This window comes from Marmota monax, unplaced genomic scaffold (genome assembly GCF_021218885.2).
Source record: "Marmota monax isolate L192 unplaced genomic scaffold, Marmota_monax_Labrador192_F-V1.1 WCK01_AAM20220418_F8-fsc00060, whole genome shotgun sequence".
NCBI lineage: Eukaryota > Metazoa > Chordata > Mammalia > Rodentia > Sciuridae > Marmota > Marmota monax.
The window spans coordinates 294,954-319,455 of record NW_026692826.1 but is presented as its reverse complement, the minus strand read 5'-3'; the positions used below and the strand labels follow the sequence as shown (position 1 = coordinate 319,455).

Genomic DNA, 24,502 nt, shown 5'->3' with positions numbered 1-24,502 from the left:
ACTGGAGAATACCATGCTAAGTGAAATAAGTCAATCCCCAAAAACCAAAGGCCAAATATTCTCTCTGATATGTGAATGCTAACTCACAATAAGGGAATGAGGCTAGGTAAGAATAGCAGTACTTTGGATAAGACAAAGAGGAATGAAGGGTAGGGAGGGGAAATGGAAATAGGAAAGATACAAGAATGAATCAGACATTAATTTCCTGTATGCATATATGAACACAGGATCCATGTAATTCCACATCTTGTATAACTAGAAGAATGTGGAATTATACTCCATATATGTATAGTATGCCAAAGTACTTCCTACTGTCATGTATAACTAAAAAGAACAAATTAAAAAATTAAAATAAAAAAATAAAGTAGACAGCCACCTATGAACCAGGAAGATCTCACAAGACCCTCATTCTAACTTGATTTTGGACTTCCCAGCTTCCAGAGCTATGAGAATCAGTTCTATTCTTTAAATGTCTAGTCTATGGTGTTTTTGTTATAGCAGTTTGAATGGACTAATATGGTGATTTCAATTGATATGAAAATAAGACAGCCAACAGTTCTAGAGGAACCTCAAAAAGTCCATGTTTAGGGACTAAATGAACTCATGGCCATGTACATGCAGCACCCATTTCCTTCCTGCTCCATCAAGCAGGCATTCTTGAATCTCCGAGAGCAATTAGGGCCTCAGACTATACCTCATCATGTCTATGTACTTGACTAGCTCACTAGCCTCAGAGGTCTGCAAATTGTTTAGAAATGTATAACAGCTAGCACAGTGGCAGATAGAGTGATCACTGCATACATATCTGCTGTTACATATTTATTATGGTGTTATAATTATTATTATTATAATTTCTGCTGAATTTGGGTAAATAGAAAATAAAGACAAATTCTCAGATGAAGAAGGTTCCCCCTTTTCCTATGCAGTATCCTGTGAAACCACAGCAATAGAAAAAATTTTAAAAGCTAGAAAACAAAAAAGTTTTTTAAAAATAAAATACTCTATGTTTTTCATCTTTATTTCCTTTCTAATAACCCAGATCTATGTTTAGCAAAGTCAGTTTATAATATTAATTGGTGGGGGGAAAAAAAAACCCTCCCAGAAATTGCGGAGTCCCCAAAGTTCCCCTTGCCATTTTTAGCTTTTGCAATCCTACATAAACTTGAAATTGTTGAATAAAATCATTGTAATGCATTTTCTTTTTTCATATAGCTTGGCTTCTGGTCTATAGCCAAATAAACTCCCATTAAACTATATGACCTCCTTTTAGATCTGGAACCTTTGGGCGATGCTGCTGTTGATATTTTAGGAATTGGCCCAAATTAAACCCCATGGAAATTTTTCATTTTGTTCTCTCTAACCCCTAGATTGGTACCATCAGGGCTGGTTAGTGTGCATGCACGTATCTACATGCCTTAAGTTTGTTGCCAAATTCGTACAAAGACTCAATGTCTATCATCTTTAGAAGTATTATTTTCCCCACTGGAGATTTCAGCCATCTTTTAGATTAAGCACATTCTGTAGCTTTCAATATCCTCCTTACTTCTAGATAAAATGATTATAAATATAAATATTGTTTTTTTCCTAGGTAAATGGTCATAAATGAGACCATACCTATAGAAAAAAATGACCTTGTATTATAACTCATTTTATGATAATTTTGGTCTAAATATATTGACTCTTCAGGATCCTAAAAGTGATCTACAACCTTGGATAAGATATCTCAGCAAGGATAATTCTGTACATTTACATACTAAGATAACAGCTCCACATTTATCCCCAAGGACATTCCAAAAGCAAAGCACACCCTCTTTATTATGCACAACTGCACTACTGCTCTTGTGTTCTTCCTTCCCTCTATGACAGAGAATGCCTTATGTTCCCCTAGTTTGGTAAGTTTAAACAGGCTTCTTCTGACCCCCCTTTTTATAGAGAATTTACTTAAGAAAACCTGTCACTCTAAATTCTTTCTCTGTAAATTTTAAAAGAATTGACTTGCCATTTTCATAACCCAGGAGCGTAGCTTTCAGGGACCCAGAAGCAATCACCTTCAAATATAATCATCAAGGAAAGCAGAGCCCTGGTACCCCGTTTCCATGGAAGGGTGGGTGCCTAAAAACAGGGTTCCTGTTATCTTATAAAATTACTTCTTGTGTAAAGATGCAAAATTTTCTTTCAATTTGGGTGAAGCCCAAAACACAAATGTCCTTTGATCCTCCTTTCCAATTCCAACTCTTCAAAACTCCAGTTCTTTGTCTTGCAGAGTTGAATTTGGACTGAGTCTGTCTGTCTCTCCATTGCCATAGCCTTGAATGAAGTCTTCCTTGTCTGTGTAATTTTATCCAGTTTGTGCTATGCTTTGACATCTTGAAGTGATTTTAATAACTAGAGGGTTTGTCCTGCAATTTTTGTATATCATAAGACTTACATCCAGATGAATATGAGAATTGTTTTTATAGAGACGGGAAAGATAGTATCTAAAGAAGAAATCCTACAACACTATTTTGGAGGTCTGGCCAGCTCTGTGTTGTCCATTTCAGGGGGGACTGATACTTTCATATCTGTCCCAATCTCATTGGACAGATTCTTAAGACAGGACCCCAAAATTATTATTCTCACATATCTATAGTAGGTGAAAATTGTCTTGAATATAAATAGATACACAGATTGCTCAATACAACAACCAAAAAGTCTGAGGCCAAAATAATTATCTAGAAAAAAAATTAAAATAAAATATAAGAAAATTTATACTGAGCAAAATATGTTACTGGTGTCTCCATGTCTATTTTACATTTGTAAGAAAATCATTATTTTAACATTTTTAAAAACTATATTTTAACACAACTGATTATCAGGACAATATATAAACAAACACACACATTTTGCAAACAAACTACTGCTAGTACTTAAAGAGTGCCTGGTGCTATTAGCAAATTGGTACAAAAGCATTTTGAACAACTGCAAAGTTTTTTTTTTCTTTTTATTCCAAAGCATTAAATTATCTCAAGGTTTTACAAATAAAACAAGTGTATAAATACTAGTAATTATTCTTTTCATTACCTAGAGCTAGTATCCATCACAAATATTCCGTGAGTATTCGAATTAGCATTTTAACCTAGATATTTGAGCCCCAAATATTTTTAAAAGCATTCAAGTTGATATCAAAACATGATATCCCATTTGCCAATGTATTTTTTTCCCAAGTCTATATATACCAACTTAAATGCTAAGCATGTTTCATATTTTTATTTGGACTTATTTCAAAGAGGTTGCATCCAAACTGCTAAATATATTTTTTATTAATCACACATATTTTCATAGTTCTTACCATTTGTAGACTTTGTTGTAGGGGTTTTTACAGTATTAGCCCATTAACTACTCACGACTCACTGACTCATGACAAGTTATAAAATCCTATATATTGATACGGGTTTGGACAGATCTTTTGGACAGATCTGGCAACAGAGTCAGGGGGAGTTTGAATTTCCTACTCATAGTCAGGCAGCCAGTAACCTTGGCAGTGAGCTTCAGCAGGTGTGTTTCCCCAGATCAGTAAGAGTAATCAGAACAAATGGGGAGTGTGAAGCAGGTCATCTAAGGTCCGTCGAGCAGAAGGGTATACAGGAGGACAACAGAGGAACAAGGTGGAAACAGCGCTGTAGACCCGAGGTAGAAACAAGCCAGCTCTTGCGAACGGTGAGCCCAAGAGGGAAACGCTGGGCTGTGATCACCAAGGTGTCTCCTGTCATAATACACTATTTTAAAATAGTGAATGGTGGGCTCAGCCTGTCCAGATTCTTTCCCATATTTAGTGAAATGGACATCTTTCAATCTCTTTTATGTCCTGTTGTCTGGATAAGCTTCCACCCCGACGGAAATGTCCCAGTTTGTCTTCTGTACCAAGTTCTTATGGCTATGATGACAAATTGCCACAAACTTAGTGGCTCAACAATGATAAATATGTCGTTTTAAAGTTTTGGAGAGTGGAAATTGAAGATGAAAGCACTGGCAGGGCTGTTTTCCTCTATAATCGGGGAGAATCCTCCAACATCCAGAGGCAGCAAGGATTTTTGACTCATGGCCCCTACCCGCATCTTAAAGTTCAGCACTTCAGCCCCTGGTTCTGGTACCATGCCTTCTTTTTCTGACTCAGATCCATCCTGCATCCCTTATGAGGACCTTTGTGATTAAATATTGAGGCAAATCACATGATCCAGAATAATATCCGTATCTGGAGATCCTTAACTTAGTCACACCTAAAGATTTCCTTTTGCCTGTGAAGTGAAATATTCGCAGGTTCCCTGTGTGTTCTAGGGAGGTCAGTATTTTATTTACCTTAAACTCCTAAAGTGAATTTAGCTAGTCTGTTTTGATTTTGTAACACAAAATAGAAAGCAAGCCTTGAAAATCACCATATATTTCCACCCCCAATTGAAAACCTGATTGGCACTTCCTTATTAAGCTGAGGTCTGAATTTCCCAGCATGCCCTATTGACTGTGCCCAGTGACTTACACACAAGGGCTCACTTCAGGGAAGCTGAATTCAGATTATGACCTAAAGCTTACCATATGCTTTCCTGGGAATTTTCATCAACAGTGGCAGATACTAATTGATCTTGATCTAACCAATTACCCTTTAAGTTAGGATGACAGAGGAGGAGGGACAATTGTGGAAATTTGCAGGCCTGAAATGCAGCCTTCCCTTTGCCATTCCATGTAAGTGTAACATGAATGTCATTTCATCTCTCTGGAGCATAGCTGAGACTCAAAATGTTTTGTTTTGTTTTGTTTTGTTTTTTCTGAAATGAAACTTCTAGTATAGAGGCAGAGGATCAGGGGAGGAGGGCAGAGAAGACAATGGGAGGTAAGGGGGAATTAATTTGATCAAATATGTCATACATATGCATGAAGATGCCACAATGAAACCCATTTATTTTCTTTAACTAGTATTCCTGTGTCCATATAGTTTGTAGCTTCTTCTTTTGCATCTAGTACCCTCTTTGAATCTGGGATGTCCCTTTTCTAGCTTTGAATGAGGTAAAGTGGCAGAAATAATGATGTATGGATTTTGGATATCAGGTTCAAGACACCATGTGCCTTCTGTTCTTGCCATTCATGGAACAAGCCCAGGTTAGCCACTGTCTGATGAGAGAAAAATGTCCAGCACCCCTTGATGCTCTGCCAGGTAGACCACCACCTATACAGAGGCAGAGCCAACAAGCTGACCAGTAGTTGGGGAGCCCACCCAAGACCAACAGAAAAATCACTCTACTGAGCCAGGCAAATTGTTGACTCACAAAATCATGAACTAAAGACAGGTTGTCACGTTAACACACTGGTTTTCGGCATAATTTATTAAGGAGCAGTACATAATTGATATGGAGTATTGGTAACTTCTGCATTTGGCATGGATGATAATATACCCAAAGGCAATGCACTAAATATTCTTGAAATGGCCAAGTTAAACAGTAGAGGAGAGGTCGGATCTGCACATGGCTTTGAATTTACCAAGAGCTTGAATCACTGAATTCTTCTAAATGTTTTTCCTTAAAAGTTATTTCTCAGCTTTATTATTTGTTAGCTTTGTTGATCAGTTATATTTAACTTCTCTTAAAAAAACTTTAATCCTGGAAGAATGAAAAACAAAATTGCCTTCTTTGAGGCTTTTTCTGCTCTGCAACTTAAATTTTTAACTTTGACCAAGAAATCTCTATAGCCTTCTTTTCCTCAGTGTATGCATTTGTTCTGCTGATATTCTAGGTTGTTCCTGCAGTGTTGATGCCTTGCATGTGCAAGTGACTCCTAGCCATGAGTTGTACTTTGGACTCATCCTTGAGCTTCTCACATTTCTTCATGACCTCCTACATATGGAAGGTATGTCAAAGGTAGCATGTTGCGAGCCATGCTGATGATTTTCATATTTAAGGGAAAAAACATTGGTCTAGTTACTTAAACTCGAACATTGGTTTTGCCATTAAATTCTCCCTTTGACCTTGCTTACATTGTCACTAATCCTTTCAGATCTGTTTCTTAAATATCTCTTTCTTGGGATTCTAACCCACCGAAACTGATCTAGGAATCAATATGCCATGGCAAGAGACAGAAGTAAGGACAATTTTATGTTATCTGTGGCTTGCATTAAGTCAAATAAATTTCATAATGGGCTCACTGGAAACGTCTTTTACACACGCATACTGTGAGAACATTGCTATGATAACTGTCAAAATCGAAGAAAGTAGAAAATACTTCTAAGTGAGCAAAGTCTTTGTGTCTTTTGATCATGTCTATCAAGTGTTGAAATTTAGATTAATGTCAACTTACTTCAAAGAATGTTCATTCTTTTATTTTTTTTACAAAAGCTGAATTGTATCTCTAAACTTGAATATTCTAGCATAGTTAAGTTTACATTGTAATAAGCAGATTATAAGCCTGCGCACATGAGCATACGTGCATAATGATGATGTGGATGTGGGGGTTGTACCTACATCTATATAGTAAAAGTGATCTGCAAAAGATGGAAAACACAGTCAAAAATTCAGCAGTCCACCAAATTAAAATAAGTGTACTAATCTTATATTTCAGCCTTTAAATAATCCGAAATTTATGCTTTTTCCGCTGTCAGAAGGGAGAAATATTTTGATCCGCTTTGAGAAATATGCATCTTCAGCAGCTGAATTAATTGAATAAAAGCTTTGAAAGAAAAAATTTAATGAGGGGAAGAAAAGTACACTGGAAATGTCAGTGGTTTGATTTTCCTCCACCACACATCAGAAGCAGTTTTGAAAATAGTGAAACATACACCTGACTTTGAAAAGCAGCCCCTTATTATTGCAAGTAGCATGAAAAAGACAAATTTCAATACGGGCGAGTCAACCCCAAGTATTAGAGATCCCTGCAGCTCAGCTGAGGGTGAAGGGACATTGCAATTCAAGACTTTTCTTCACCCACAGCAGTGGGAGTCGCTAGCATTATCAATATGTCAATAAGAGTGTTTCCTTATTTTGACTCCATTCATTCCTCTTTAGGGTATGGATGTGAAGAGATTACAAAGACAGCAGAGAAGAATTGTCTAAAGGAAACTTAAGCATGTTATCTTGATAGTGTCACTATACAAGGCTCAAACCAGGCTATCATGAGCTAAAGACTGGTTAGTGGTTATCCTTCACTGGAAATACATTTTGAAAATGCTCATTTTTTACTGTACCCTAGCTCTATAGTAATGCATTTTGTAGGAGAATAATTCCATATTTAATCCCAACTGAGGTTTTATATTGAAAACTGAAGTACATTAAAGGAAGAATTGCTGCATCTCAAAGGAAAAACATGAAAGACTAAAGTTCCTAAGTTGTAAATTATGACACAGAAACGTAAAATGAAAGAATTCTAGGTGGAATGGAAAACATAGTTTTCACTCAGGAGGGATAATACTTATGTTTACACTTTGTGAATTTTGAATCCCTATGTTACTGGTTGTAAATTTTATCATAGACACATTCATAAATTGCCAAGTTATAACAATAGTGTTGAATACTGCAGTTTAATTATCATTTTTCACATTTATACTACATAGTCATTTATTCTTAATGAATAGTGTGGTGATTAGATTATGAAAAACTTATCTATAGGACTATGTGTACAAATATTTATCTTTGTGATTTCTGCACATTTGATCATAGGAAAGCTTTTCCAGAAAACATAGTAAAGCATATTTAAAGGTAATCATTCACAATCTATTTTTGTTTGTTTGTTTGTTTGAACATCTTTAAAAAAATAAATAAATATTGCTTCTCTGTGGCTCTTCCCTACTCCTGAGTTCATCCTATATTTAAAGGTAGTATGCATAAATGTTTCAAAATATGATAATAATTTGCTCAAACTAGAATGATTTCATTATACCTATGGTGATATATTGCTAATGAAAAATTTGGACTAAAGATTTTTATTATACTATGTAGAAAAATAAGTCCAAGTGGTTATCAAGCTTGTACCACAGGTAAAAACACAATCCCATTAAAATTTACTGTATCCAAATGGACATTGAAACTCTCTAATATAAATGTGAAGTAATCCTTACACTGTCAGAACCATCCGAACAAACAAATGAGAGTCTTTTACAAAAATCTTGTCAACATCTTCTCAGCCTAGTCATAAACGTCTGCCTACATCCCGAAGGGACTGGAAGACCTACACAGAAAGGGTTCATCCTGGTGGGCCGCCCACACTATCCTACTGCTCATGTCGGCAACAACGTAAACATATTCTGGAAATGAGGGAAAGTAATGGTATTTGTCTAATTTCAGAATTTCTTAGTTTTAGACAAGACGCTCTTGTAACTTCAATTCAAAAATCCATTCCAAATTTCACAGATGATTCCACTATTTCATGGTACGGGGAAAGTACTGGACTCAGGTAACTCCTGCCCTGTTTTGCACACTCAGGTACCTGTGGGAGTCTCTGAAATGTTTATCTAGGGTGTATTGTAGATCCAAAGTTTATCAAAATCTTGATGAAAAGAATTGAAAATTAAAATCCTGACGTTTTAGAGCCACAAAGAGTTGTTACTTCAGACAGAAGATCTCAAGGACAGACTTCTCTAATTCTAAAAAGATCACTCCAAAGAAAGCTTAATGACAACATTTTAAGCAGAGAATAGATACGCCATTGGGTCCGTGCCCTGTGTTGAAGGGGGAAGCTCGCCTTGGTTACAGATGCAGGCCACCTTTCTTTAGGATCCAGGGTTTAGGGATGTGAAACAGGGAGGGGTGTTCTTTACACAGCTCCTGGTGTCATAAAGTGAGTACAGTGAAGAAATTGATTTTAACTTACTTTATTGCTGTTATTAATGAAAACTCTCTTTAATTTGAACACATTTTAATAAATTATCCTAGAATCTTGAAAGTATGATCTCATTTTCTATAATAACTATCTTCCTGCCTCTTGGTTGTATCACTTTTATTTCTACAGTGTAAGTAGATTCTTTTACAACTAGATGAAATCATAAAAATAAATAATGTTGAGTTTTGAACAACCCCTCCACCCCCACCCCCATCAAAGGAGGGATTTACGGCTTGAGAAGCTGGAAGCAGGTCGTGAGCTAAGGATCTGTGGAAGTTATTTAGAAGTGGAGCAATGATAACCAAGCTTAGGATAATGTCAGAGAGAAAGAAAACATATGAGTATCAGATGCTATGGATCAGGAAGGGCAAAAACAGAAACAAAAATGACTTAGGTTTTCAATGTGAGAGAAATGCAAGAGAGAACAAGGCAGGAGGAGAAAGAAGGAGTATGCTATTTGTCTGGGACCAGGCAAGTGACATTTTACAGAAACATTGATGCTTATTATAATACAGTCCTTTGAAATGAAGTGAAATATTTGAAATGAATTAGGGTTATCACAAACAGTTCCAAGAATAAAGGTGAAGAGAAATTAGCAAATGCAGTAATCTTCTACTCATCATGTAATATATGGACGCTACTCCTAAAGTTCCTTATCATCTTTATTAGCAGCCGTCTTGCAGAGAATGGTGCCTGCCCCTCCCTGTTTGCTAGCAGCAGCCTTGAGACAGAGGCATGAGGAGCCTGGTAGCTTGCCCTGCCTCACCTGGAGTCCACGTTTCCTTTCACATTTTCTCCAGTTACAATGTCCTGGTTCTGGTTCTCAGTATGCTGCATGCTAACTCATATGGTGAATCTGCACTGTGACTACCTCTGGGAGCAATGCTGAGGAACCCTGCTGATGACATCCCCTTGTCAACCCCATCTCCAGGACATCTCCATATTCCTAGAGCCTCAGTGGGACTGACCCGTTGACTGGCACCTGGAGCCTGAGCTCTCTTGGATACTTCTACAAAGCCCTGGACATTGACCCAAATCCCTGCAGTCACAGCTAAATCTATAAAAAAAATAAACCATGGTATCTGTAGAACTGGGATATTAACATCACGTTATTAGAGCAATTCCCATCATGGAAGGGGCACACGTGTATGGGAAAAGCAAATGTCTGAAGAGATCGAAAAACATCACTATTACTTCCAGGAATCTAAATAGTTTAGTGTTCACCACTCTAGGTATTTGAATGTAATGGGAGAACAGTGGGATATACACCTGGTAAATACCATTCTGAATTTTCCTAGGAGTCAAGTGGATCTGCGAAGTCCAGGTAAGGAGTTGGAATATGAATCTTGCTTCAGGTTTATAAACAGGATGAACCTGGATTATTGTGGACTAAGTACAGTGCTAGACATAGTACATAAATTTAGCATGAATGATTTTTTTCCAAGTAAAAAATTGCTAACCATAGCAAAAGTATATTTGTGATTTCTACTATTTTAAACCTCTCTTATATAGGAACTTCTAATGTGTATTTCAGTATAGGTGAGAGTTATGAGTTAGATAGTTTAGTTTAGGTATTACAAGACACAGACATTAGCAGAAAATGAAAAATTATAATTTTTTATAAATGAGTTTTGAGTCAGAGTGAGTCAGGCTGATGTATGCCAAGCAATAGCCCCAATACTGTTATTTACTCAAAAACACATAAAAATGTGAAGGGAAGAAGGAATGTGTAAAGTTAACAATGCTAAGACCAAAGAGTTTTAGCATGCAAAAAATAACATCCCTGAGATTCTGTTCCCATTCGTTCCCATGCAGAAATAATCTGCACTTCCAATGGACCGTGCGGGTCTCTGTCATGCTGGTGGTAGGTTTCCCCCATTTCTAACAGTAAAGATTCCGGCACCTGGCTCAATATGCTGCACTCTGCACTCAGAAGATGATGATCATCAAACCTGGCAGGCTGCAAGTCTCAGGCTCATGCTATCCGTAGCAGCAGATGGCTTTACTTTCAGAATCTAAAGGTTTTGCCCCAATATAGTAAATGTATCTCTAGTCTTAAGATAAAACAGAAACCAGATCAATCTTTCACCAGAGCAAAATTAAAACAAGTTTGAGGAACTGTATTTGACAGAAATTAATCACTGATAATTTCTTAGTCTAAGTTACTGTTCTTTTTTATTAAGAATTAATATTTTTTGGCTATATATGCTACAATAGTAAAATTATGAAAATTTTCTTTCTTTCTTCCTTCCATCCTTCCTTTTTTCTTTCCTCCTTCCTTTCTTCCTTTCTTCCTTATCTTCTTTTCTTTTCTTTGTGCTGGGGACAAGTCCTAGGGTCTCACACATGTTAGGCATTCATAGCTACTTAAGATTCTATACACTGGTGTATTTAATTATTCCAAAAAATCATTGACATTATATAAGCAAACAAAGAACAATTAGATGTAATTCATCTGTTAGGAAACACTGGAGAAAACAAGTTATTTTTAATTATGAAGAATCTTATTATTGTATTCAGAAAAATAAATTATTAAAACAAATAATGGCAATGTGTCTTCAATAAACAATTATTCAGTATTATTTTGTAAAGCACCATTTGATTGGTATATATGAGTGGGGAATCTCTAGTATCAAGTATAAGAATTTTATTAACATAAATGTTTATAGAATGTGGAGTGCTTTTGAGACACAGGAAGATGTCCTTTTCAATACTCAAGAGAATTCCCAGTATACACCAAGGTGAAGACACTGATCAACATCTCTACCCCTAATTTGTGCATTTGCAAAGAAGTTCTATGCTCAATGATAGTCAAAGTAGATAAACTACTAATGTTATATATTTAGGTTTGGCCATTTGGAAACATTTTATATACTTAATAAATTTTCATCATAACAAAAGGTAATGCATATTATATGTTATTGAGAAATAATAAAGCTAAGTTCCAGAAATCATAGTATTAACATTTTAATGTTTATCTTATGATCCTTTATTCTGAAGGAATAACATTTTTAAAAAATTGAAACATAAGTTTGTAAAATTTTGAATCTGCTCTTTTTACGTGATTTATATAAACATTTCCCATTGACTTAATATGTTAACAACATCATATCACTTTGGTGAAGTGCAAAAATACCTTAATATCATAAGTCATGTAACAATTTATTTTATGTCAGATATTTTACAAGTCCATATTTTTACTGTACTCCCAATACCTCTCTGAGATGATAAAAATTACATATGATAAGGCATTTAAATAATTCATATATCTGCCTGATATTAATCATCACTTATAATAATAATTACTTGTGTTATTTGATGTTATTATAAGTTAGAATCAAATTTCATCTTATAATTTTTCACGGATTTTATGCTTTAAGATTTAATGATTTTTTATCTTCTTTTTTCTGGTTTGCTTTTTAACAGTTTTCTAAATTAAATTATAATAAGGAATGAGAATATATTTTTATTTTTCTATTACTGAATATCTCATACCAAATATATACTTTTCAATGATTCATAACATCGTCATCAAAATATATAAAATATGTGTGCATGCAATAAAAATAATTACAATATGTACTAAAAATCCTTAAACATGAGCAGATTGATTTCACATGCATCTTTGAAATCTTTGAGCAACAGTGTACCTGATTGCATTCCTTTTATTTTAGACAACAAAACAAAACATTTGTTTTTTACCAACAGTTGGCCTGTTCTACTTATTAAAACTTGTACAAAGATTGTTACCAGCTGAGCTAAAACAGCAGCTGTCCACTGGAAATAATTGCAGAAATATTTTGCCCATTGGCCTAAAATCAAACATATGTCTTACTACAAAACTAAAATTTAACTTTCTTTACTGATGTGATAGTTATTGAAGATTGTTAATTACAGAGTTATGCACCTGGATTGTCAGGCTGGCAAAACATCTCAGTTTGGGAAAAGATCTGATTTTATGTTTTTAAATTTTTTTCTAATATTTAATATAAAAAGCCCATATTCTCACATAATATCTTTTGGCCTTTTTTTCTTAATTGAATATTTGTCAAAGATTGTGCACATGTATTGAAGATGAGCTAAAGAGTTCATGTTTTTGTTTCCCTTGTCTTTATTTAAAGGATTATAAGAGGTTCCAGAGCTAACCATGCTCTTCTAATACAAATTGCTCAAGTTATGTAAATTTTTAAATTATTATAAATTTTCCAAGAACACTATGCATGTGTGTAAATCCAAATGACTTGGGAGGCTGAAGTAGGAGGTTTACAAGTTCAAAGACAGCCTCAGCAACTTAGCAAGCCCCTAAGAAACTTAGCAAGACCCTGTCTCAAAATAAAAAATGTGAAAAAGGGCTGGGAATGTGGCTCAGTGGTTAAGCACCCTGGGTTCAATTCCTGTACCAAATAAATAAATAGATAGATAGATAATTAGATAAAATTACTGTATCTTTAAAAAAGGAATATAGCAATTATTCTAAAATTTTAAAAGGAATAATTGCTGTAAATTTTAAAAAGGAATAATTGCGAATATAGCAAGTCTTTATTATTTTGTTGTCTACTTCCATTTTTTTCTATAATATTTTCACGTGTACAGAAAATAGCCTTTATCTAGTTTACATAAAAGGCTTCATGTTAAGGTTGGGGATTTTTAGTGGAATAGTCAAAGAAACATACAGCACATTTGTCATTGTGATTAATTGTCAGCAGTGCTATACAAAGTACTATGGTTTTACCCAGACAACAGAATTGACAGGCATTATTACAAATGCCATTCAAGTTTCCTGAAGATTCTGCCATCTGTAAGTAAGTGCATAACTTTTCTTAGGATAAATGAAAATGGCATTACTTCCACATGGCTATACAGTTTGTCTACTGCATCCTTGCAGGAAGTCAGACATGACCTCTCAGTTGTCTGTGTGACATTTCCCTCATAGAAAATAAAAATAAAGAAAACATTACCTTCTGTATTGTAATGATGCCTTCCTGTGTATCTTTGTCAACAGATATCTTGAAAATCCCCAGTCCATCACCATCCACAATTTTGTACTCCATTTCTGCATTAGCGCCTATGTCTGCATCAGCAGCTTTGATTCTGGCCACAACTGAGGCTACAGGCAATGATTCTGGGACATTGTATTGATAAGATCCTGTGAAAGTCAAAACAAGAAATGAATAAAACCTAACACAAAGCTGACCAAAATAATAATAACACCTATTTTTTTGCATAAACTTTACTTAATTTGTTTTTGCTTTTCAATATATATGTTAAGACAATATGAAATAAATGAGTTTTCATATAGCCTCAAAAACTTATAGTCATGAGTCGATCAAGACAACCATGTGAGAACAGACACAGATGGTCTAAGGAAAGGCAGGAGAAATATGTTATTGTTAATAAAAATAAATTTCAAATAATTAGAACATGATTCATGCATAACTGTTAAATTTAAGTAATTGAGTATAATTATCATAACTAATATAAACATTAATAAATAAAAAATAAATTTTATTTATTTAGCTTGGGTTCCTAATAGGCAAATACAAGCCTCATTATTTCTACCACCTGAAGACTGGAATTTATTTAATATCTTTTCCTGAATTTTTTTTTTTTAGAAAACTGGACAAGAAAATGTGTAAAAGAGTGATCATTTTCTTGTAGCTTATAAATTTACTGAGGATAAGAATTATTTTTGTGGGTTTTATGTGCAACTGATTTGGGGATTAATAGTACAAGAGAAAAAGCAATATTATTCATACAGTTATAAGAAGTTTAAAAAAGAAAGAATAACTTAAAAAGTTTTTAGTGTTTAAAATAAATTCTTTTAAACATCCTACAACTAACTAACTAACTAAATAAATAATAGAGGAAGAAAGGAAACTGCTCAGAACCAGATGTTTCTTCACCATTTCTCTGTAGGCATTGACTTCTCTTGCCTCCGGCCCCTTGTTCCATCCCCTTGGGGTTGTTACATCGTTGTGCATTTGTACTTAAATGAAGAGAAGAGAACAAATTCCCTTGGAGAGGACTTTAGGAAGGAAGACGTGTCCACATGAAGAGACTACATTCTGTTTCTGGCTGAGACTTGTTTGGAGTTTTCAAAAGATAGTGACAGTTATCATTTTTTTTTAAGTAACTGCAATATATGCTTATGATTTTTGAGAGTGACTTATTTCACACATCTAGCAATGTCCTTAGTAAAATTCAAGAATTTCAAGGTTAGAATAGTAATTAAACTGTAGAAAAGATCCCAGCAAAAATGAAAATCTCACTGGCATATCCTGGGCTTTCCTGACTTTAATAAGTAGCAGAGCATCTAATAAGCTGGAGACCCTGTGCTTGCTCTTGGCAAAGCATGACAACTAATGCTACTAAAAGTCCAAGTATCAATGCTCCTCATCCCAGGTTTAAAGGAAAGAATAGCAGTTAATTTTATTTTGAGCCCAAGATAACCACATTATCACTTTCATTTTCTAAAACTCCTTCCTTCTCCCCCATGATAAGCTGTCAAGACCACAATTAAAGACAGGCTCATTTAAAAAATATATAAATTTGGGATCACTTTTTAAATTACCAGGAGGTATTACAATGTTTCTTGCACAATAATATAAACATTAAAATATGAACACTGAAATTGTAATAGCTAAAGAAGTGTTATTTAAAGAAAAAAAAAAAACTGGTTTTCATAGTTGCTCCTAAAGCTTCCTTGTTTAATATTATTTGCTTCCACTGTTGGTTGGGAATCTACTTCTGCATTTTAGAGATACTGCATAGATGTTGTAGCCTGTATATCTTTTTTTTCTTTATCATTCTAAAGAAATCCCACATGTGAACAATAAAAATAGGAAACTAAAAAGAGTGAAGATGAAATGCTTTTCACATACACAACACTTCTACCTGGAGAATATTCTCCCCCCCCTCCCCATTTTCTACTGGATAAGTCAAAAGCTGCATTGGTCAAAGAAGCTGAATTGAGAGCATGTGGTTCTATTCCTTTTGACTGATTTATTCTGAAACACTGAATGTTTATGGTAGAACCGCCAAAGGAGTGTTTAGTATGCATGAACTGCTTAAAACTAAGAAATGAAAAAATAAAATTTCTTATTGCCTTTTCTTGATCTTAGAAATAAAGCAGTATTTTTATGTGTAGAATTGATGAAGTATATTACCAATTGGCAACAATCCTATAACTTACAAAATGTTTCAAAAGAATAGTTTTAGAAAAAAAGACTAAGACACAACATTTGTCTGGTATTTCAAATGTGAGTGAAAGAAAACTTGTATTTATGATAGCATTGATACAAAGACATGATTTGTCTTCTGGACTCTTACTGGGTTAAAATTATTTTCCATCTAACTGGGTTAAAATTGTGTTCCTGGTAAAATAAAATGTGAGGAGAATGCAATAAAGAGATAGAGAAAAAGACAGAGTGCGAGAGAGCGAGAGCAACTTACAAGGAAATTTAGTTAAAAAACAGTGGCTTACTTCGAGGAAAGCGAGGTGGATTATCGTTCACATCAGTCAGGGTCACAGTGACTGATGTAGTTCCTGACAGTCCACCATTTTGACCAACCATATCCTTTGCCTGAATGACAAGCAAATACTGGTCTTTAGCCTCTCTATCCATGTTTGGAAGGGCAGTCTTGATGACTCCTGTAAGATTTCAAATCCCAGTAAAATGCATGATGAATTGTACCACACGTATACTAACAACGAGCAATGACACAAGGAGCTAGTCATTCTTCGGCTGTTCCTTTTCCATTCTGTTTACTTTAACCATTTTAATATACACTAAATACCAAAGAAATATTTCAAATATATACAATATAAAAAAGAAAAAATGATGCAGTGCAGTCTTTTCAATATCAGATGCAGAGAATTATCTAATTTTCATGAAAATAGTTAAGAAAATAACAATTAAAATATACAAAATGGGTCCCTATGTAGAATAATGAGAAGTTATCTATTCAAGTACATAGCAGTGAACTTATCCTCTTTCATCCCTTGTGAAAACTTAGAGTAATTTACAAAAAATTCATTATCAATTACCAAGATTCCAAGTTAAATAACGTTTTTATCTTAAGCAACCATATCTTATTTAGGTCTGAGCACTCTCAAACACACGCACACACACCAGCAACACGTTGATATTTTAAGCATTTAAGTTACACTTATTTGAGCAAGTTGAAGTTTTTGAACAGTTACTTACTCTAATACACAAGTATACTTTGGGTCTGTTGCTGCAAACACAGCAATGACTTTAGCTACCTCCTTTGAATCTTGTGACACTCTATACACTACTTACAATTAACCTTCGAAATATCACAATTAAAATGAAAACAACATAGATATATATTCTCTAAGTCTCAGGGATAAGTTTTTAGTTCATAAATATTCTTATCTGTATCCTAATAATCCTAGGAATATTTCCTGTTCCTTCTTCAATATTTCTAACTCTATGGTAAACAACTGTTGACCTCAATGTCTCCAAACACACACACAGTCTTTACCTAGAAATTCTGTAATTCTAGAACTTACATAGCTCTATTTTTACCTTTTATCTTCTTTTAATTAATTAATTAATTAATGCTGTTAATCATGTTCTTTGTGTAGACAATGTTTTCTATTAAACACTGATTATCTTCATCACTTGACCAATAAATGTACTTATCACATCTTTGTGAAAAAAAAATACTAAGATGAATTCTTTTTGAACATGTACTACTAAACATTTTAGTGTTTTGTTTTTTTTTAAATTTCTCTACATGCCCAATTTTTCCTTTCAATACTATTATGTGCCAGTGAATTGTTATTTTGAAAATTTCTTAGGATGAAGAGAAATCTATGCATCTCAACTAACTAGCAAAGCAAACACTACAGACTCAGCCTCTTGTAGTTTTGCTTGGTGGCACTATTTTTTTAAAAGAAAAAAAGCATCATTAGGATAGAAGTCTGGTAGTCCAAGTTATTTTCTTATTTTTCACACCTTTAATTTTCCCTTTATAAGAGACCCTAAAAATAACATTTTCAAAAGCTAAAATCACCTTAAAATTTTCAGATTAATTCATGTGGCAAAGGCAATTTCCAAATGCCTTGACTACTAAACATAGTTTGAACAATAATAAAATAATGGGGAAAAACAAATTTAAATAAAGGCATTTAATAATTCTATATTTCTAGTTACATGAATTTTGCTGGCTTTTACTATTAAGTGCAAGCTTTCTACATTCAGAAAACAATTATACATTAGATTTCATTTTCATTTGTAATATATTACATGAATACACACACACACACACACACAGACATACATATACACAGAGCAAATTATTATTACAATGTCTCTGAACTGGTAAAGGTGAGTTTTGACTAACTGGATGTCTATAATCTGTGAGATTGTCAAAAAAGTTAAAAATATTGTAATGTGTCATTAATAAATATTACATTAAAAATCACATAAATAATCACATAATGATATTTTCAGTAAATTTAAGCTCTTTTTAATGAGAAAAAAAACTATCCATTAGCTCTTCTGGAGAGACTGGCTCCGATTTTAGGCTTTCTGAATAATAGTTTTCTATAGATTTATCATCTGACTCAGTAATTTGGAAATTTCCACTTACTTGTGATCCAGGTTCATGCATATAAAACATAAACAGACTTACAGTGTTTGACAATTGTCTGGATTTTTTTTTCTCTTAGTCTAGGAAAATTTCTGATTGTTCTCTAATGTTCTATAAGTCATTCATGGGTTTTCAAGGCCTATTCTGTTACCATGGCATCTTCTGAAATTTTCAGTGTGTGTACAGTGAGACATAGACAAGAGCCACTTCTGCAATCTGCCACAGTTTAGAGAAACACTCATCAGAGCCCAGATGCTGCCTACACAGGCAAGGACATTAGCCTCAGATTTCTAATGAGCCTAGCAAACAAAGACTAGGGGTTCTCAAACTGTAGGGATTCAACCATTGGAATTTCCTCACTAGAGCTAACTCATCATTTTTGGATACCACCCTGAGTGAATTAATATTCCAAAGAGAATCTTAGGATTGAAAACTCAGCTTTCTCAGGGATCTAATTAACCAAGGAAGACTTCCTTATGATAACTAGAACCTAGGCTATCTGCACTCACAACTCCCAAAACCATCTGTGTTCCCCACTCTCTTCAATATAACCTTCATTCTCTATACTTATGCCAAGAGTTCTAGAACTGTAGCATTAACAGAGGCATCAGCTTCCTCATGCTTCTGTCCTGTAGGTGTTGAATGTCAAGAGGTCAGCACTAGGAATGAACTGAAGCCATTTGGTGCAGCCTTGGTCAGAAGTGAAGAGTCAACCCCTGCAAGAGCACCACCAAGACGGACAAGAGGCCATGCACAAACATCAAATTGTGAAAAACTGCCAGGAGTGGTGGTGCACGCCTGTAATTCCATTGGCTAGGGAGTCGGAGACAGGAGTACCCAGAGTTCAAAGCCAACCTCTGAGGTACTAAGCAACTCATGAGACCCTGTCTCTATATAAAATACAAAATCAGGCTGGGATATGACTCAGTGGTTGAGTGACCCTGAGTTCAATTCCCGGTACCAAAGGAAAAAAAAAAAAAGATTGTGAAAAATCCACATCACTTGCTGTTTGACTGTTTGCTTTTAACAGAAATTATTGGATATCATGTCAGTTTTCTTGGTAACTACTTTTAAGATGATAGTTTTTGTGTGACTGAGCACCTGTGAATGATAATAGATGTAACTGGTATTAAGGTGAAGGTATATCTATTAACTATAAGCAATTTCTTTCAGCATTCATTATTGAGGTTTTAAAATAGCCCAGTGATGGTTATTACAAGCATTAGCTTCTTTGGCCTTATGTTATGTCAATAAGTGTTATGTTACATGATATTAACAAACATAGCACATATCCAGGAAAGTACTGCAATACAACAATTTGCTATTAAGGACACATCTACAAATCTTAATACAAAACGATCAGTTGTTATATTATAGGTGAGAAGCACATTCTGATTGGGTAACAACAGTCATTTAAAAAAAATCCATTCAGAGTCCTATATGCCACTTTCTTTCATGAGGAAAGCACCTGTTTGAACACTTCATTAAGCATAGTAAACCCAACAACTCATTCTGTGATATGACCTATTGATAAGCACTGAATGTTTAAAAATTATAAAAGCTAAAACCTTAGAGTAGAAAGGATATCTAGAGAATGTGAAGGACAAATATTCTTGTTTGGTAGATCTTTTACACTTCATTTGCATTGGAAAAATAAATATACCTACATATATATATATATATATATATATATGTGTGTGTGTGTGTGTGTGTGTATGTTATCTATATATAGATATATAAATACATGTATGCTCATAATAATACCTTCAGAATAACTTGTTACATATATGTAGATTTACAAAAATGAATATGGACTGGGGTCAAGCAACATTTTTTCTTACAAATGTATAAACTGAGGCATGATAAAATAGATCCTGGACAAAGCAATGTCAACTTTTGAAAAAAAAATAAACATTCAAGAATCTTGAAAATTAATTTTCACAGGAACTTAGAAAGTAGAATGAATCTAGATGTTTAAGATCTGCTTTCTGTTTTTAAAAATACTCCTTCGATGAAAAATTGTAAATAGTAGAGCACTAATTATAAATGAATTTACTAAATTAGGCAGTAAAATAAGTATGCTACTTCTATGACTGATAGTTATCCCTAGACTTCATCAAATATGAAGTGTAATACACAACCCCAGCTATGATATAGTATGGTTTGTACAATACAAACTTTCAGTGCATAATATTCAGAAATATTTAAATTAGATATTAACTAATCATATGTTTTAAAAAACACTAATAAGCCCCTAGGACAGTTTAATCTTTGCCAGAAGAACAAATATAAATGTGAAAAGTACATTTATTTGCAAATATTTGTAAATGTGTATGTTCACCTGTGTTGATTATATATCATCTGAAACTTGATTGATGATGAATCTCTTCCTAAAAAGTTTTGATTTCTTTCTAAATTTTTGTATTACCCTTTGTATTATCTGTTTTGCACATAAGTTAGTATAGCATAGAACAAAGTCATAAAAAGACAAGAGAACCGTCAACAGAATTGCAGAACTAGAACCAAATGACGGGTCACCGAGGAGGGCTTTCTCTCACAATCATGAGGGGTAACTTCGGCAAACTTTGATACAAGCTGAGGCCCATCCATATCAAGATACCCCACAGCATGGGATGTGAGTAAATGGCATATTTGGAAAGGGGGGTGATTTTTGGTGATGATTTTATACTCACATAAAACTATGATAAAGCAAGTGATATGCAAGGGATAACTGGGGAACCACACAGTCCCCAATCACATGTTTAAGAAAGAACTTCTAAAAAATAAGTGATGTTCAACACTCCATCCTTCTTCCAGAGCTGGATTCATGACTCTAGGGCCTGATCTGTCAGTCTCACCCCAAGCTTGGTTTAAAGTTCTGCTGATGACATTTCAATCCTTAAAATTTTTAAAGCAAGGTGTCTGCTTTTCATTGTTGGCTGAAGATTATTTCACCAGTCCCGCCACATGATCAAACAGAACCACATGTGGGATCTATTGTTTCACAGGTCGCAGAATAAATGGACCTTGCAACAGTCCTGTCTCCTAATCACTTTGTGAACATCATGCAGACAGGGATAAGAATCGTGATCTTTGTAGTATGCAGTATCTTGTTTCTGGTACCATTTTATTGGCTTATAAAAGTAAATTGTCAACACTGTTAATAATTTTGCAGCTACTCAAATTCTGGTTTTGCGAAGGAAAAAAATAAAGTGAAAAATACAATTGACTCCTAGTCACAGGGCCAGTGAGCACAGCTTCAGGTGGAATAATGCACTGAGGTCTTAAGTACTTGCTACTTTCTTCTTAACAGTTAAACAAACTTATGGGAAGGTATTGCCTGGGCCTATTTTTGACAATCTTTATTTAGCATATATTCAACATTTTTCCTGTCAAAAATTAACTTTCTTTTCCAAAACCCTTAGGTTTTGAGAAGTGGAAAATAATGTTATTTCTCACATAGATAAGAAGCAGATTGACACCCCATACGGAAGGCTAACTAAAATTTGATTTACAGCTCTCCATGCCCTAAAGGACTGAAAAATTTCCATTTTTGTCATAAAAAAGATTCAACTTTTTTTCCCCCCTAAAAGTGCCTTCTGTGTAGCATGAATTAGCCGAGAGGGCAAAAATGCTCACAATATCTTTGTATTAATGACCGTAAAAAGAGAAATCCCAATGATTACCATGGTTGCTACATTAAAAATAGACTTTCTTCTTCTTCTGTAAATGGGATTTCTTTAGATTCTGAAATTAAAATTGAGTTTACTTATTTAAGGACTGATATCATGGCATATAATATTGTTCTGTTGATTAATTGGTGAGGTATTTATCTCATAGGACTACCGGAAAATTCTGTCATCTGGCAGCAGAACTAAAAATCCCAAGCCATTCATTAGTAGCAGGAAAATATTTAACCCTTGGGATTAGTACATGCTATTTTGGGGAAGGTTACATAATGAAAGAGTGTATAATTTGTGAGAAAATTGTCAGAAACTTGTCAATGTCTTTCTAGATTGGAAAAAAAGCAGATATATAAGGGAAGGGGTAGGTGTTCAAATTGAGGTTTCTAAGATCCATCATTGAGTCAAACATCAGCACACTTTCTACATTCACCGAATTCCTATCATGAATTCAGTACTTTCATTACTTTTCCTAGAATACTTGCTTAACTATAAATGTTTCTCCCCTCTTAGATTTTCCGGGCGGTTCCCAAACTATGCCATTATACTGGTATAAAATATGCATTGTAGTCTTTATAAAAGCTCCAATGAATAGGCCAGAAATAAATTTACCTCTCTGTTCATGTTGTTTCCAAAAGATGTTTAAATTATTTCCCCATGTAGAGATTTGAGAATGAATTGATATAGCTATTTTTGTAAATATGCAAGTCAGGATCAGTTCCATTAAAATATTCATTTAGGATCATAGGTACTATTAATATTTATTACCATAAATTTAGATATGTAAAGAATTCTACTCCATTGTAAAGGCAGAATTGTTTATAAGAGTGAATTCCTAGGGATGGGGCTGTAGCTCAGTGGTAGAGTGCTTGCCTAACATGCGTGAGGCACTGGGTTCCATCCTCAGCACCACATAAAAATAAACAGATAAAATAAAGTCATTCTGCCCATCCACAACTACAATTTTTTTTCTGAAAGTAGAGAATTTCCACATTTTCATGGTTAGAAAAATAATTAATGGCACACACCAACAATATGGACAGCTATCTACCCATAGAATCAGATATCCTAACACACTAAATAATAATTTCATAACTGAGATAACAACCCCTCTTGTTATAGTCTTATTTAATAAAAAAACTATTTCAGCTTAAAGCAAAACATAATAAACCAGTCACATAAATGTTCTAGTCATGCAATTTTGCACCTCATCAAAAAAGTTTCTCTAAAGCTAAAAAGAAAAATTAATTTCATTTGATTTATCAGATCAACTAATTGTTTCAACTAATTTCCCGGAGAAAAACAGCCTCTAGAATGAGAAACTGAACTTACTTACTATCTGTTCAATTGCTGGGCAGAGATCTTTCTGCTTAAGTTTTTAATTTTACTACATATAATAACCCAATGTGAATTAACCAAAGGAAACAAACAAGAATACACTTAAATTTAAATAATCAAAATTTTCTTAAAGACAGCAGATAGCAGTTGAAATACTTTTGAATATATAGCATTTGTTTTATTTTTCAGGGAATTCAGATAAATGTCACAAACTATTCTTGAAAAGGCTGTAACTCCTTTATGAATAATATTCTACTTTTTAAATCAAAGTCAATATATTTAGAAAAACATAATATAGTGTCTATAATCAACTCTATTGAATAAAAATAGCTTATATTAATTCTAAGCCATGATATAAATGATAACCAAAAATACTGCTAAGTTTCACTTTTTACCTGTCTTGGGCTCAACGGAAAAGTACGGCTGCCCTTGCAGAATACTGTAGACCACTCGGGCACTGTTCCCATATGTAGGGTCGTCAGCATCGGTTGCTGTCACTTGTACCACTGAAGTCCCTAAGTGATAATCCAGAAACCTTCAAATTAAAAACTGTCATATGCAGCAACACAGAAAAACTCACAAAATATTGCAGATTCTACATTAAGTTTATTTGTATTTTTTTTCTTTTTTAAAAAATTTTTATTTATTTTTGACAGCAGAATGCATTACACTTCTTATTATACCTATAGAGCACAATTTCTCATATCTCTGGTTGTATACACTGTATATTAACACCAATTTGTGTCTTCATACTGGTACTTTGGATAATAATGATCCTCACATTCCACCATCATTTATAATTCCTGTCCCCTTCCCCTCCCACCTCTCTGCCCTATCTAGAGTTCGTCTATTCCTCCCATGCTCCCTGTCCCTAACCCACTATGAACCAGCCTCTTTATACCAAAGAAAACATTCAGCATTTGTTTTTTGGGGATTGGCTAACTTCACTTAGCATTATCTTCTCTAACCCCATCCACTGACCTGCAAATGCCATGATTTTATTGTCTTTTATTGCTAAGTATATT

The 24,502-nt window shown here is 34.2% G+C and overlaps 1 protein-coding gene across 1 annotated transcript in view; it reads right to left on the bottom strand.

The window, feature by feature from the left end:
- The window catches only part of Cdh7 (cadherin 7), a 126,924-nt gene that overhangs the window by 48,842 nt on the left and 53,580 nt on the right, over positions 1 to 24,502 (bottom strand). The window contains exons 4-6 of the mRNA XM_046448630.2: positions 23,873 to 23,992; positions 16,319 to 16,486; positions 13,794 to 13,981 (exon numbers count right to left, since the gene is read on the bottom strand). Of these exons, the coding sequence (XP_046304586.1) occupies positions 13,794 to 13,981; positions 16,319 to 16,486; positions 23,873 to 23,992 (476 nt within the window). The remainder of the gene's footprint in view (positions 1 to 13,793; positions 13,982 to 16,318; positions 16,487 to 23,872; positions 23,993 to 24,502) is intronic.